General features: G+C 40.9%; 2 protein-coding genes across 3 annotated transcripts; both read left to right on the top strand.

Annotated features, from left to right (window-relative positions):
• The first annotated feature begins 304 nt into the window (after nucleotides 1-304).
• LOC103700319 (protein CYTOKININ-RESPONSIVE GATA TRANSCRIPTION FACTOR 1-like) lies at nucleotides 305-2,058 on the top strand. The gene is made up of 3 exons (XM_008782269.5): nucleotides 305-709; nucleotides 863-1,234; nucleotides 1,360-2,058. Exons 1-3 carry the CDS (start codon nucleotides 527-529, stop codon nucleotides 1,678-1,680), a joined length of 876 nt encoding a protein of 291 aa, XP_008780491.5. The 5' UTR covers nucleotides 305-526; the 3' UTR covers nucleotides 1,681-2,058.
• A 6,820-nt stretch (nucleotides 2,059-8,878) lies between these two features.
• LOC103718648 (cytochrome P450 90D2-like) lies at nucleotides 8,879-13,551 on the top strand. 2 transcript variants are annotated; one of them, XM_008807565.6, is made up of 8 exons: nucleotides 8,879-9,302; nucleotides 9,532-9,856; nucleotides 10,227-10,376; nucleotides 10,466-10,711; nucleotides 11,291-11,380; nucleotides 11,480-11,665; nucleotides 11,774-11,895; nucleotides 12,553-13,551. In XM_008807565.6, the coding sequence occupies exons 1-8, from the start codon at nucleotides 9,073-9,075 to the stop codon at nucleotides 12,659-12,661; spliced, it is 1,458 nt and encodes a 485-aa protein (XP_008805787.4). In that variant the 5' UTR covers nucleotides 8,879-9,072; the 3' UTR covers nucleotides 12,662-13,551. The 2 variants fall into 2 exon arrangements, with proteins under 2 accessions (XP_008805787.4, XP_088578819.2); XM_088722693.2 differs by having other exon boundaries at nucleotides 11,774-11,942; nucleotides 12,553-12,670.
• Nucleotides 13,552-15,327: the final 1,776 nt, after the last annotated feature.

Below are 15,327 nucleotides of genomic sequence, written 5' to 3'. Positions count from 1 at the left end.
CATGTACATGTACAGCGAATAATAGAATGAATTCTCACCCTTGCTTTGATCTTGAATTGTGCAAATAGAAGATCGGAATAACGTGGCGAGTGATTATTGGAGTGGTCCACCTATTTTTATATAATAATAAAAACTATCCTAGAGGGCCATCTTGTCAAAATCCCTTCGTGCGAGCCTTTTTTCCAAATCTTTACAGAATTCCTAATTGAGTTCTTGGAATGGACTGCGAGGTTGCAAGTAGAGATATTTCTTTTATCAATCTCTTTTATGCTTTGTGGCGTCTTATCGTTTAGTAGCGAGTCACGTGAACGCCTTCTAAGGCCCTTCTCTTTCTCTTTTTGTGCTTTCACTTCCTTTCTTTTCCTTATAAAAGGAATCTAGACCCCATCCCACCCTGGCTTATTAATCCTAGATACTAGTTACTCAATAGTTAGCCTTTTAACACCTTCCTCTAGTCCCCTCATCCATTCCCTACCCATATCTATAGCCTTGCTCTCTCTCTCTCTCTCTCTCTCTCTCTCTCACCATGTCTCTATTCTTTATGAACCAATTTTCTCCTATCCCTCTGGCAGAGGGAGATCAAGATCAGAGCCACCTTACTCCGTTCACTCTAGCAAGTGCCCCTTCTTCATGCTCATGTCCCATTCTCTTGAACACTTCACAAGAACGAGGAGGAAACAATGGAGATCATCACCTTCTGCAGCAAGAGGTAATTAGGAATTTCCGTATCCAATATTAAAATTCATGTGATATGGTCTATTCAATATAATTCATGTGTGATCTAGTCTATCTGATAAACTAGTGAAAAGTGCAATGACTTTTGATTAGTCTATAATTTTTCCATCTCCTTTTCCATTGACAGCCCAAGGAGCATCTGTTCATCAGTAAATCAAGCGATCGCCAGGTCACATTTCCAACCGACTGCAACAATAACAACAATACCAACGAGGAATTTTCTCATGATCGATGCGTTAGTCAGGAAGATCTGCATGGCCCCAGTAACTGGATGTCTTCCAAGATGCGGTTTATGAGGAAGATGATGAATTCCGATCATGTCAGCAAACCAAGAAGAAACATGCAAGCACTTCAAGATCAAGTTCGGGCTAACCAAGACAGAAGCACAAGCAGCAGCAGCAGCAGCAGCAGCTATTCTCCGAGTGGTATCATCAGAGTGTGCTCGGACTGCAACACCACAAAGACCCCTTTGTGGAGGAGTGGTCCTCGCGGTCCTAAGGTATCCACCTCCCTCTCCTCCCATTGGTCAATCTAGCTATCTTTATCTCCAATTCTTTTTCTGTTTTTTTTTTCTTTCTTTCTTTTGACATAACATCCAGTTTCTTGCTGTACCGCATGGTGCAGTCTCTTTGTAATGCCTGTGGAATAAGGCAAAGGAAGGCGCGACGAGCCATGGATACAGCAGCTGCAAGTGGAGGAATAATCCCTAGAGAAGCACCCAGTAAGATGAGAAAAGAGAAGAACTCAGATGTTGATCGCACCTTACCATTCAAGAAACGGTGCAAGATCGCCACCACCGCCACTGCTACTCAAAAGAATCTATGTTTTGATGATGTTCTGATAAGTTTAGGTAATAGTTCGGCGGTCCACCGAGTCTTCCCACAGGATGAGAGGGATGCAGCGCTCCTGCTGATGGCTCTATCTTGGGGCATCATTTGCAGTTGATCATTGGCTTATCTTCTTTTTGTTTTCTTCTTTTCCCATCAAGTAATTTTTCTTGCTCTAGTGGGATCAGCGTGTACGTGCTTGTGGAATAAGAATAGGATGCCGCAAAGACTGTAAGTTTATGAAAAGCAAAATTTTCCACCAAGCTTGATGGCTAATATATATATATATATATATATATATATATATATATATATATATATATATATATATATATATATATATATATATATATATATATAATATGTATATATATATTTGCTGCGAGAGGGGATCGGAGGAGGGGGTCCGTGAAGCATTGAGGTAGCATTTGATGTTTACTTCTTCAATTTTATATCATATCAGGCTTCTCTACTTGATTCATTATCGTTAGTATTACTTTGACTTATTATAATTTATTTTTGATACATATCTTAATATCTTTCAGAGAGTGTATACTTAAACGAAGCAGAATGGAGGAAAGATTCATGTAGCTGATCCCAATTAGTTTAGGATTAAAATTTTATGGAGTTGAATTGTGTTGAATGTAATTTGCTTGTACTTTTTTTTTTCGGAAAAGGAAAAAAAATATCCTAAACATTATGGCTTTCTATAGTAGCTAATGATGAAGGCGTTTGAGGCACTGGAAGCCCAGGTATATCATTTCATAGTTCTAGCGTACCATTCTTAATTTATACTATTAAATAAGGCACGGAATGATGTACATTAGGTACTATTCTATATAACCAACAAAGCTCAGGCCCACTGACGACAGAAGTTAGTATCTGTATGAGAGCTCGTCAACATATGCCCAGAATCAAATGATGGGTTTAACTATAATATAATCACTATATCAACATTATACTGCAATCCATTGCTGTCATGAAACTTTAATCAAGCCTAAAACTTTTTATTGTGACAAAACCAAGCTCATTGTTGGTAAATTTTAGATGTTTGAATGCTCCAGGCTAGACTGCACTCTCTGTACCTTCTGGTAAGAGCACTGGGCCACTGGCATCCAAAATTTGGGTGCCATGATCTGGTCTAATACTCTGGATGGTTAATTATATAAATCTTGGACTAACGAAATTTAGTGAACCAATATCTCGATTTTATTTTCAGCCATGACGTGTAATTAACTGGAAAATTGTTTCTCCAAGCCTAACACGTCCTTATCAGGGGAAAATTGATGAAACAATTCGTCGAGGTGTTTCAAGTACCTGATTGATACTAACCTAGTTATACACTAGGATGAAATTCGTCGGTGTTCTAATCTGGTTTTGTCTAGAGATGGTGTAAATATATGTTAAATATCGGGTATGGGAGTCGTGGTGCTAAATTTTTATATCTTCATATTTCTCAAATAGAATTGTAGCCTTAGCTACAAGTAATTAGTTGTTAGCCATATCTTTATTATTACACGCTCCCTCGCCAGCCCTAAAACTTATGTTGGTCATAGAAGGGGCAAATCGACTTTTGTTCATATTTTAGGTGTTGCTCACCCTTAAATTTTTGAAGCCTCATAACTTTGTATAACAATCACCTAAGGGTCATTTGTACGCCTTTATTATATCAATCTCCAGCATGCACAGTGATAAGCCTCACTTTGCATTGATGATCCGTTGACACAATTACAATTTCAAACCAAGGTAATATATTTCCAAAATGAAGAAACCTCGAGTTCGAGCCGAATACCTGCAATTGCTTCTTTACCACTTCTTCTGACATGCGAATAACTAACTAATTGCTAGAATCGCATAAACTTGGAAATGGGGAATTGATAACCTATCTATGGATCTTGTGGCATACTCTACAAGATTAGTAAAAATTAATTTCAGATAGTTTTCCAAATTTACGGCAGATGCAAAGTGATGATGTAAGGGCCATCGTAGCCATAAATTTCTCATGATCAATATAATACCAAGAAAGCTTTGATTGGCTTAGCATGATGTACAAATATGTAGTTTGTCCAAGAAGGTAACTCCAAGGAAGATAGCGAATGAACCAAAAGCGAACACCATCAGAGGGAGGCCCAAGTAGCTGTAGATGTCTCGTGTCCCTATCAGTAAGTTCTCGATAACATTTCTCTCTTTTCCAGCCAATGGAACGGCGATCGAGCTCAAGCGTAGGCTCTGGAAGCAGATACCAAGTGCATGGTAGTAGGAATGACACGAGGCGTTCGGAAATCCAGCATAGAATTTAATCAAGGTTTATCCAGCCAATCAACTTTTTGCCGTATACTTCCAATTTATCTCATATCTTACATGCAAATAGCCGGCTCTTAGCATAGCAAGGAAGATAATGTTCGATTATTTAGATGGTCAGGTGAACATGTGGAGGTCTCAAAACCACAAATAGCAAGGATGAGAGCCATTTCGCTGTCACACACAGAGAGTAGCTACAAAAAGTTCTTGAAAGCTAGCCCGAGCTACGTACTTCAAATTAAATATGAAGTCTATGACCGAATGGCATCTAGCTTAGACTAGTTCTGGATCACCCTTGTGCACGTAGCCAGCACCTTGATCCTATATAAGGCCTAAAATGAGAGGCTAACAAGCTTGCTAAGCTTTTTTGCTTGTCTGCATTGGCCCATGAAGATGATATATATTTCCTTCCTTAATTCAAGAACTCCAAAGAAGACTGGTCCTTTTTTTTTTTTTTTTGTCGTCGCAACCTTTGACAATCGAGCATTATTATACGCATCGTTCATGACCGAACGGAGAATCTAGTCTGGATGTCAAGGACAGCATATCAACAGTTGATTGGTCCCCTTAGAAGACCTTGATGTGTTCAAAGCTGTCCTACGTTGTATACACACATTAACTGCCATCCCTTATTGAAGCTTTAAAACGTATTGTCTAGAATATCATTCCTTTTTTCTTTTTTTTTTCCTTTTCTCTTTTTGGTTGAGGGATGGGGGATATATATAAATTCATAGAAAAGATGGAATTACTACTATATATAGGTGTCAAAACACTTGGGAAACTTGTCTCAAGAGTTGAACGTAGAACTACTCTAGAATGCAATTAGCCTTGGTTCCTATAGCATTATCATATCAGTAGTCTAAATGTGCATCAAGGAACAAGAAGGGATATTACGAACCACGAAAATGCCCATAAAACATTTTTTAAAACATCGAGCATGGGTGTTCGACCATAAGCTTACATGAAATATAACTCAGCTGATTAATATTTGGCTGAGAAAAGAAAGAAGGAAGGAAATGACAGAGGGCAGGATTCGGGAGAACTAGTTCCGTTATATATATACTTTGCTTCTTTTTTCAAAAGAAGAGAACATCTATTTCTCTAGTCTCCAAAATCAATAACGGATCATCCAAATTAAAAAGCATATTTATTGATCATAATTTATATTATCAAAATATCTAAAAGTTAAAAATCATATATTTTAGTGGTCTTTAACATATGTATAAAAAATAAACTCTTAAAATAATATCAGGCCAAGTTTTGCTATGATCAAAACATAAAAATCTATTGATTTTCAACTACGGTACCTTTTTTAACTTATGTAGAATATGATTAACAAGGCAATTTCTCAATTTAAATATATAATATATAAGTTAAAGACTACCAATTGTACGATTTTTGATTTCTAGATATGTTTAGTAGCATCAATCATGATCAACCATTTGGTCTTCGACTCGAATGTCTTATTATTAATTTTGAAGTTAAGAAAAGTACATAACATCTCCTCTTAGAAGGAGCATATTCATCTCATAAACATATACACACAAAGAGAGAGCGACAAGGCTCTCCAGTGTTCTTGAATGGACAATAATGCCAGCGATCATGAAGCCAATCTTTTGTACTTACCGGAACGGTCTTCTTTAGATACAATATGGAATGGAAACATTATCGGTTGAATTATTCTTACCGTCGAGTTTACTTAGAATAACTTTAGCAGAGACCCTCTCTTATTTGGGGGCGAAGTGGCACGTATGAGATCCACATGTTGCATGCTGCGCTGCTCATGTATCTTGTGGGGCATGACCATTGTATCATGCATGGATGGCCATGATTGATCAAACCGCCCTCTCCAGTCCAATGTCGAACTGAAGTGGATATGAATTCACCGCATTCAGTTTTCATCAAAAAAGAAATAGAAAAAAAAAAGAGAATCCATTACATATAGTGGGTTTGGGACCTGCTTTGCAGCCTCAAGACAAGCCCAGGTCCAAAAGCTATGCTCCCTAGTCCCTAGACTCTGGGTCAAGTTCTTTTCAGATCTTCATCGATGATCTTAAAGATGATAGAAACTGTACGGGAAAAGGAAGGAAAAGACGCATTGCGTCACTGAAGAGAGATAGATGCCTCTGAGGTTGACAAAGACTAAGCAATCATAGCCATTATGCTAGGATACTAACAGCTCAGGGAATTTGCTGTCCCAAGAAATCGATCGCAAAGGCAAGGGGATCCCCTAATAAAGAGACTTAAATGAAAGCCATAAATCGATCCGCCCCAACTTCCCAAGCCCAAGACCTTGTTGTTGCACAGATTTATGGACTCCATCCAACTTCGTCCCATGCCATTTGGCTGGTCAGAATATATTATTTAAATTTTTTATTTTATATAAATATCTAAAAACTATCGATGAAAAATTAAATATATATCTGCACATATTTTCACGTATCTTAATATTCTAATGAATCCGTACTACCGTATCCTTTAGTTCACATAAGCTATGGGCTAGATTGATTCTGATACTATTTGTAACAACTTAGGATCTCATCCAGGATGGCTAACTAAAATGTATTATTTGGATTTCTTAATTCTGTATAAGTATCTAAGATCTATCCAGCAAATAACTAATGTGGGACTAAACACACGCCTGCACGAATCCTCACGTTGTTATTGCAGGGATATATGGACTTTGTCCAAGTTCATCCCATGCCCCATTACATCATTATTTATGCCACCATCTCTTGCCCCCCTATTTACAAACAGTAACAAGGGCAGATACTGCCTGCTTAATAATATTACCATAGGACTTCTGGTAGCCATGGAGGGACGCACAAACACTATTAATCCTTACATTTGATAGCAACTAACCGAGAGTAATGGACTCCTGAGTCCTTGTCCGTTTGTCTCACTACTTGATTCTTTTCCCCTCTGCCTACACGTGCACTGCTCCTAGATCACAACCCATTCCATTATTTCCATGTCGTTCTTTTCCACAGTTCATGTCCAAAACCCCACCCCGGGACGTGTTTCCATCCTATATATCCATCCTCCTCCCAGAGAAAACTTAGCTACATACGGGGCCCCTTCCTGTACCCTCGTTCCTGTAACATGACGCACTAGTGATGGTTGGGCCAAGAGAGGCAGGCTGGATCTAGCCAACGAGAATATCGATCTAAAGATCGATGCCACCCAATCCATCTCCAGATGCATGCTGCCTTTCTCTTCACATGATTGATAATTCCCTGAGGATATTCTCTATATCCCAAGATGTAGGGTAGATTTTTGTAAGAAAAAGGCGTCGTTAGGTCGATCGCAGGTTTTTATCAGCTATAAGCGGGCCTAGGCGAGGCGCTCTTTTTATCCCTGTAAATCTTCGTCACGAGCAATTCGATTGACAAATTTTAATTAATTTTTTAAATAAATATAATTTACAAACATATTTATTTAGCTGCTCTCGAATGTAGGTTTGGTTGTCCGATCAAAGGAATATATTTGATTGGACAACCAAAATCGGTTCTCTATAACTAAGGATACGAATGATTTGGACTAAATTATATTAGAAGATGCTTCCCTTTTGCTGCTCGAGCGTGCAGCTAGCCATTAGGTATCCCACTAAGATTTCTAGCTTAAAGTATGAGCAAATGGGTGTATCATTTAGTGCTAAACTGTTATGGCCAAATCTCCCTGCTTCCTTAAACTAATGATAAAACTGCAGTTGACGCTCTGATTTGCCGATCGACCGGCTGCTTTCCATGCTGAAAGGAAAAAAAAAAAATCCCCAAGGGAAGGGCATGGGCATCCATCTTTTGGTGTCAGATCATTGATTAGAAAGAAAGGTGGGTGATAAATATTAGAGGGGGAGGGAATTGATATGGTCACATCACGTTTTGATATGCCACCTAACCTGTACTGCGTCTTTCTCTCCGTCCCGTCAGGGACTCCCTTTTCGACAGCGAAAGGTTACACGGGAGGGTTTACGGGTGGCCGTATCAAGGCACCATGGAGTAACGCAACTATGACAAAGAAAGCCAGATATGCGACAACATTCTCTGGTTTTTATATAATAGGTCGGAATGGATGTTTTATTTGCTGTCAGCTGGCTTGGGAGGTATCACCTAATTGCACTGCCATGGGCTACAAGGCCCTTCAATATAAATCCAGCGACAGGACACCAATATATGCTTAAAAATTAAGGAATGGGGCTGGAATTGTGGTTCTCAGGTTTTGTTTCCATCCAAGCTCAGTCTATTTAGATCAGCTGTTGCCCATTTATGTTGGTTTTAGCTTAAAACATATGGGTGATAAGTGGTTCATTATGGTCATCTCTGTGTGCATGTTTATGAGGGGGCATGTGTCCAATTAGGAGAATATATCTGAACGGCGTTCTTAATAGGCTATACAATGTGGTGTGGGGACAATATATCTGTTGAGATGGATACTTTTGGTTAGGTAATATCATAGAACAAGAGGACCACCAATGAGAGAATAATTAAGAGCTGTACTATATCGTTCATATATCACCAAGCAAAGCAAGAGAAAAACAACAAGGGGTTGGGAAAAGAAAGCTGTCTAGTGCGCTCGAAATATGTTGTTTTTTTGACTTTTTTTTTTTTTTTGAATGTAGTCGAAGTAAAATTGTATGAATTATTCATTTCAATAAAAAAAACAAAAACAAAATGAATAGTGCATGTTTGTGCATGTGTGTGTGAGAGAGAGATGGGAAGGGAGGGGTGCCCTTAAGGAAAGTCTTTTTGTTGTGTGAAAGAAGGTTGTATTAGAGGATAGCTTATCTGGTATGTGGTGTGTGTTAGGGAGAGAGAAAGAGAGAGAGGGAGAGAGGGAGAGGGACAAAAGAGGCCGGTTTGCGATGATGATGGGAGGTGGGTTGGATTTTTCATTGAATGGACCTCACATGTGTGCACGAGGTGAGCAGCTGCGTTTGCTAGGGACTCTCAAGGACTGTGGCACGATACAATGATAGACGTGGGGACTATGCAACCATTAAATTGTGGGGACTGCCAAAAGCCCATTCAAATGCACCTTTGTACTTTAGCTTCTCGAACACCAAATTTCCACATTAACTCTTCCACCCTCTCCCTTCCATCTTCTCTCTCTCTTGTCTCTACATTCCTCATCGTCGTCATCACCATCCCCGTAGCAACATAACATACTAAAACGCCTTGGACAAGCGTAGAAGGGATCAAATCCGTGCAAGATGGACAATTTGTTCGTGATCACTTGGGTGGCTACGATTATGATCGTGCTAGCAACTATCCTTTGCACGAGTTGGAACAAGCTGAGGTGGAGGAGGAGGAGGAGGAGGACGAGAAGAGCCCAGCTCCCTCGAGGGACTTTCGGGTGGCCCCTCGTCGGCGAGACCCTCGATTTCGTGTCCTGCGCCTACTCCCCTCGCCCGGAAAGCTTCATGGACAAGCGCCGGCTCCTGTGAGTTTGCTTCCTATCTATCTATCCTTCTTCCCCACTTCCAAATTCCAATATTCATCTTCCCCACCCCCCGCCCCTCCTGGGCCAACCGCCAATTCTTGTGTACATAAAAAGGCAGCCCGCCTTCTCGATCTTCGCTCGTTTTGTGATTTCATGTCGTCCGGTTTCGGTCATCTCATGATTGGAAAAATCTTCGGGCGCTGCTCCAATTTTGCCGAAATCTTCGCAGGTACGGGAAGGTGTTCAAATCGCACATCTTCGGGAGCCCCACGATCGTGTCGACCGACGCCGAGGTCAGCCGGTTCGTCCTCCAGAGCGACGCCAAGACCTTCGTGCCGTGGTACCCGAAATCCCTCACCGAATTGATGGGCAAGTCCTCCATCCTCTTGATCAATGGGAGCCTCCAAAAGAAGGTCCATGGCCTCATTGGCACCTTCTTCAAATCCCCGCACCTCAAGGCTCAGATCACCCGCGACATGCAGCGCTACGTGCTCGAAGCCATGAACCACTGGCAGGATGACCAGCTTATCCACATCCAAGATGAAAGCAAAAGGGTCAGTCCTCTCCTCCTCCCTCTTTTCTTCCCCTCACTAAGAATGAATGCACGCGTGTGGCACCAGGCCGGAGGGGTCGGCACAAAGTGGGTGCATTCAATGAGCCTAGACTTGGGCATTGCTTCTGCGCCTACCTATTGTTATCATCATTAATTTGTGGGTCTCCTCCTCCATCTTTCTTCTCCGAGTAGAGTCTCCAGATAAAACTTTTCATTCAATCATCCATCATACGCCAATATCCTTCTCTCGATTATCAGAGTTTTTTTTATCTGTTAATAAGGTTGGTAGCTGGTTTAATTAGTTTCCTGGTTCCACATGCAGTTCTCTTTACACGTGTCAAACTCAAACAGGCATTATTTCCATGTCGCAGATTGTGTTCCAAATTCTAGTAAAAGGATTGATCGGCTTGGAACCAGGCGAGGAGATGAACTTTTTAAAGCAGCAATTCCGGGAATTTATTGCGGGTTTGATGTCTTTGCCTCTGAAGCTACCCGGGAGTAGGCTTTACAAATCACTACAGGCAAGTCTGGTATATATATATATACACACTACTTAAAATTAACGGGCGCTTATGCACACATCGATTGAATTAATTATGTCATCATGCAGGCAAAGAAGAGGATGGTGATGCTGATAGAAAAGATCATCCAGGAGAAGAGGAACAACAGGAACGGGTGCACCCAAAGGGACGTCGTCGATGTTCTGATCAACGATGCCAGCGATCAATTAACCGATGATCTCATATCAGACAACATGATCGATTTGATGATACCAGCCGAGGACTCTGTGCCTGTTCTTGTAACGCTGGCGATCAAGTACCTCAGCGAATGCCCGCTTGCTCTCCAACATCTGGAGGTACACGTACCGCAGCACGCTCTCTTTATTTCTTCTTAGTCTTATCTTAGCGATTCGTTTAGCAGCAACAGGGGTTCCGGTAGACCCCACCACCCCAACTTAATTAATAGGTGAAGATTACAAGACCAGAATATATGAGTAGGTAGGAAGTAATGCACTTAGAGATGCCAATTTGGCTCATTCCCTCTGTTGCCGGCCTTTCTTTTATCTTCTTTCAATTCAGGGCATCTTCAAGTGGTATTTTATTCTATATGTCACTTATCATAAGGTAGTCTTCTTCTTCTACTGGGGAAAAGCATAGTTATTAATTAATAAACAGTTGTTGAACCTGTGTCATGTTTGAATTCTATAATTTAACTTCATGATTGAACTCGTGGTACGCACTGCATAAGAAATTAAAATATACGCACCTTCTTTAGTGATATACCACTGCATAAGTAGATTGCGCCGACAGGTTCAATCGGTAAAACGGATGATGAATATTATAAGAGTGGATCAAACTGAGTCCAAGTACGTAGTTGGAAAGCGAGAAATTTTTGAATAGAATTGTAGCACTAATTAACCTGGTGATTATCTCAGGAAGAGAACATGAACTTGAAGAAGCAAAAATCTGTGACCGGGGAAAACTTGCAGTGGACCGAGTACATGTCTCTGTCGTTCACTCAGGATGTAAGTATGGTATTTGGCATCTACGAGTGCAAGAAGTACATGAAAGCCATCTTTATTTTAGGCTGATCCGAGCTGATATTTGTACTGCTTAATTAATAGGTCATAACAGAGACTCTCCGAATGGGGAACATCATAAGCGGCATCATGCGCAAGGCAGTGAAAGATGTGGAGATAAAAGGGCATTTCATACCCGAGGGATGGTGCGTGTTGACGTATTTTAGATCGGTCCACCTCGACGAGAGCCTTTACAAGGAGGCCTACAAGTTCAATCCATGGAGGTGGAAGGTAAGGGAAAGGAAGGACAAATTTCATGCAGGACTACTCTAGATATTCTTCTACTTGCTTATCCGAGTGCAATCCTTCTTCTTCTCCTCCTCTCTGAAACTCAAACAGGACAAGGACATGAGTACTTGTAGCTTTACTCCTTTTGGAGGTGGGCAGAGGCTGTGTCCCGGGCTTGATCTGGCCAGGCTGGAAGCTTCCATCTTTCTCCACCATTTGGTCACCGGCTTCACGTAAGGATGGCCACAAATATCTCCTCCACTCGTGTATACCACCTTGTGTATGGTACTACTGTATTGCATCTGATGTATGTTGTTCCTGCACGTGTTCATGGCATGTGTGTCCCACGCACCTGTTTAGGTCAAAGCTCACGTACACAACTCCCATACGGGGCAGCGCTGACCCACACGTGTGTACTAGATATGTGGATGGGCAGTATAAGCGACAAATTCGGCTGGTCGGGTCGGGCTTCACCGTGTCAGCTCGGTCACATGGCCTTGTGTACCGTCGCACTTTTGCCCTCGGTACACCTTCCTAGGGTCCGGGTTTGTGGTGGAATCAAAGCGTTCCAATTGGTGGATTGTGGTGCACGGCGGGCTTTGAATCCTGCGTCCTATCGACCCATGGGCAGCCTTATAACCCTGAATCTCGGATCTCCAAATCCGCCATGCATCACACCTTGAATTAAATCCACAAGACCGATTAATTTCTCTACCATATATAATTCTTTATCATACATCAGCTTTATTATTATAGTAGGAAGATAAGATCAAGACATTGCATGCATGTATGGATTTATTTTTTTTTTAAATTTTTTCTTTTGTTTTATATGTTATCATCAGTGCATGATGGAGGAAGTTGATGAGTCATGCGACTTTGTGTGCCCACAGGTGGGTGGCCGAGCAGGACCACATAATTAACTTTCCCACCGTAAGGATGAAGGGAGGAATGCCTATCCGGGTGAGAAGGAAGATCAAGGAATCGCCCTTCCTCGGTTAACGTAAAAAAAAAAGGTAGGGGGGGGGGGGCAGCAAAAGGTCCGTCAGTCTGCACACGTGCGGGCGCAGGCGAAAAAGCGGCACCAAAGGCTGTGATCTTTATCCCCGAGGGCGCTGCCTCTGCCATTGTCAATTGCAGGAGGGCCCCACCTAGAGGCCTCTCTGTAGACCTATACACAGTATAAAGATCCTGTATATATATATATATATATATATGAGAGTACACAGAGAAAGATTAGGATGGACCCATCGCCCATGTCACACAGTCTTAGGTTCACAAGCTCCAAGAAAAGAATCAAGTGAGAGCAGGGATGGGTTCTTTTGTTTTTTTCTTTGTTTATTTGGCGTTCCGGGTCAAGGGGTTCTGAGACTTTTTGACCAGGGAAAGCTGGTTTTGGGGCAGATTGGGTTTGGGGAGGGTATGCAGGGACTGGAGAAGGCTAAGCAAGCTATGGCTTTGGGAATTCCACCGGTTGGCTCTGCCCCAGTTTCAAGCTGCGAGTGGGAGAATGTGGAAGATGTGCACCGCATCCAACGAAAGAACTGATGAGAGAGAAGGCTAATCTTATCTCCTTGGATGCTCTTGTATTCATTTCTCTTTAAAATATCTTTTCTGTTCTTGGTTCTGGCAGCTGTTTATAAATGCGGGAAGGGGTGGGTGGATCCCACTTTGAGGTGAAATATAAGATAAAAGAAGGCATGGGCAAGTCCTATTAGTAAATTGTAGTAAGATGTGATAGGGACCCTTTTATGGCAAAGCATATAGTAAATTTTTTTTTGCTCCAAATTTATTGAAAATTGCTTGATTATTCTCAACTTTAACTATTCATAGATTTTGTGTTTCTAGATGTTTCGTGACTTCAATAAATCAGTGATGCCATTTTTTTTTGCTCTTCCGTAGTTATTCTCATATTAATAGATAGAATAAATTTGCGATTACATGAATTTTTTTTTTTATTTTTGATAGCTTCAGATTTTTTTTTTCAATTCCAAGTCTTTGGCACTAAACAAGTTTTATATTTTTCATGACTCCTCATTTTTTATTTGCTCGGAGATAATGATTCTTAAAAAAAGAAAAGATAAGGAACTTCAAATTCATAACGTAACCTCCTAAAAAAAACATTCTGTGCAATTAAAATATATAAATTATAGATAACTTTCCGGAATGCTAATTATGATTCTGAGACAACTTTGTTCTTGTGGTAATTTTCTCTATAGCTATTATAAATAAGATGTAGCAGTGACGAGTGACTTAGCCAAGTGGCCGGCACCCTCTTCCGTCCTCCGTGGAGGTCTGGGATCCAATCCACTTGAACGACTATGGATTTTAAAATAGTTTGGACTTTGTTTTTCTGTGGCTCGGGAGACAAATTGTGTGGATGTGGGGCCTATTCATTTTGTTTCTGTCTTCAGGATGGTCAGAGAGTATCCTAGGTAAGAATCTAGGGGAATTTTCCCCCTTTTTCTCTAAGCAAAACGGATTAAAAGAAAAAGAAAAGAAAAGTGCATCGCTTTGTCGCCCTTTCTCTTGCCAAGACACTGCTATAAAATTGTTGAATTTTTTTTTTTTAAACCTATGTTTGCTTACAAGAAATCCATATAAAAAAGATAAAATAGTTTTTTAAAAAATATACTAATATTTTTAAAAAATTATTAATTTTTTAAAATATAGATTTTGATCGCCATTGTCGATAGATGAAGAAATCCTATGAAAAGAAGTAATGCTGCAGGACAAAATTACTTCCTTATATAAAAACAATTCTCTCAGCAGGAGAATTAGTGCAGCTCGAAGTATTCGTCGCAAAATAAGGCAGTTGGCTAGTTATAGAGTTGCCAAATCAGCATAATTTTTTGGCATGCACATACCTGAAGCACTTTTTATGTGAAAATTTGTTGACGTCTATTAAATGTGAACAAGTCCAATGGCATACTCCTTAGTCATCATGGAGCTAATAATCAAGAAAGAATGTTTTGGATGAAGGTCTTACTTTGACCTTCCTCAAAAAATGGCCCAAGTTACTCATGTGGGCAGCAGTGAGGTAGTGCATCCCCTGCTCCTCTGCTACATGGTTTATACAATATATGGAAGGCAAGAAATCGGCATCAAATTGATGATGTGCTGCAAATGAGCAACTCAAACCTTCATGACAAACACAACCCTTCTCAATCAGCTCATTGGGAATCCACGGCATTCTCTTGCCACCCCTTTAACCACTCTCTTCCTGTATCTTGGCATCCTCTGCAGTTCGGTAGGCTGAAGGTTAATTTATAGCCGGAGCTAATTGTCTCGTTAGAAGCCATTGTGGTCAGACACCATGCGCTGTTTGATTTTGTTTTATTGCTACTACTGATCCCCTGGCTGAGTTGAGAAGACCATAGGCAGGCTTCAACTTGCCTTTGCATCACTTCTTGGCCACTAGAATTTGGATGGAGGGTGATTCATGTGAACTCGAACTAGGCCCTATCCATTGACCGGCCTGGAATGGCCCAAAGCTCCATTGCGAGTTACAAACAGGGCAGAGCCTTGCTCGAACACGAAGAGGAGGAGGCACCATATAATGAACCCCAACCCTCCCTTCAAGCCACCACCAATTGTTGTTGATTTTGCCGTCAATTTCAAGGCAAAATTTATTCGTTTCACCGTCTATCTCCTATCCGATCCACCAT

Source organism: Phoenix dactylifera, chromosome 5, assembly GCF_051530095.1.
Source record: "Phoenix dactylifera cultivar Ajwa chromosome 5, Ajwa_hap1_PhDact_Kaust_v1.1, whole genome shotgun sequence".
Lineage (NCBI taxonomy): Eukaryota > Viridiplantae > Streptophyta > Magnoliopsida > Arecales > Arecaceae > Phoenix > Phoenix dactylifera.
This window is presented reverse-complemented; position numbering and strand designations above follow the sequence as displayed.

Excerpts from the sequence above, each read along its gene's own strand:
- LOC103700319 (XM_008782269.5), top strand. The coding sequence starts at position 527 with ATGTCTCTATTCTTTATGAACCAATTTTCTCCTATCCCTCTGGCAGAG. Across the intron at positions 710-862 it reads ATCACCTTCTGCAGCAAGAG|CCCAAGGAGCATCTGTTCAT; the intron begins GTAATTAGGAAT and ends TTCCATTGACAG. Across the intron at positions 1,235-1,359 it reads GTGGTCCTCGCGGTCCTAAG|TCTCTTTGTAATGCCTGTGG; the intron begins GTATCCACCTCC and ends CGCATGGTGCAG.
- LOC103718648 (XM_008807565.6), top strand. The coding sequence starts at position 9,073 with ATGGACAATTTGTTCGTGATCACTTGGGTGGCTACGATTATGATCGTG. Across the intron at positions 9,857-10,226 it reads TCCAAGATGAAAGCAAAAGG|ATTGTGTTCCAAATTCTAGT; the intron begins GTCAGTCCTCTC and ends TCCATGTCGCAG. Across the intron at positions 11,896-12,552 it reads CATTTGGTCACCGGCTTCAC|GTGGGTGGCCGAGCAGGACC; the intron begins GTAAGGATGGCC and ends GTGTGCCCACAG.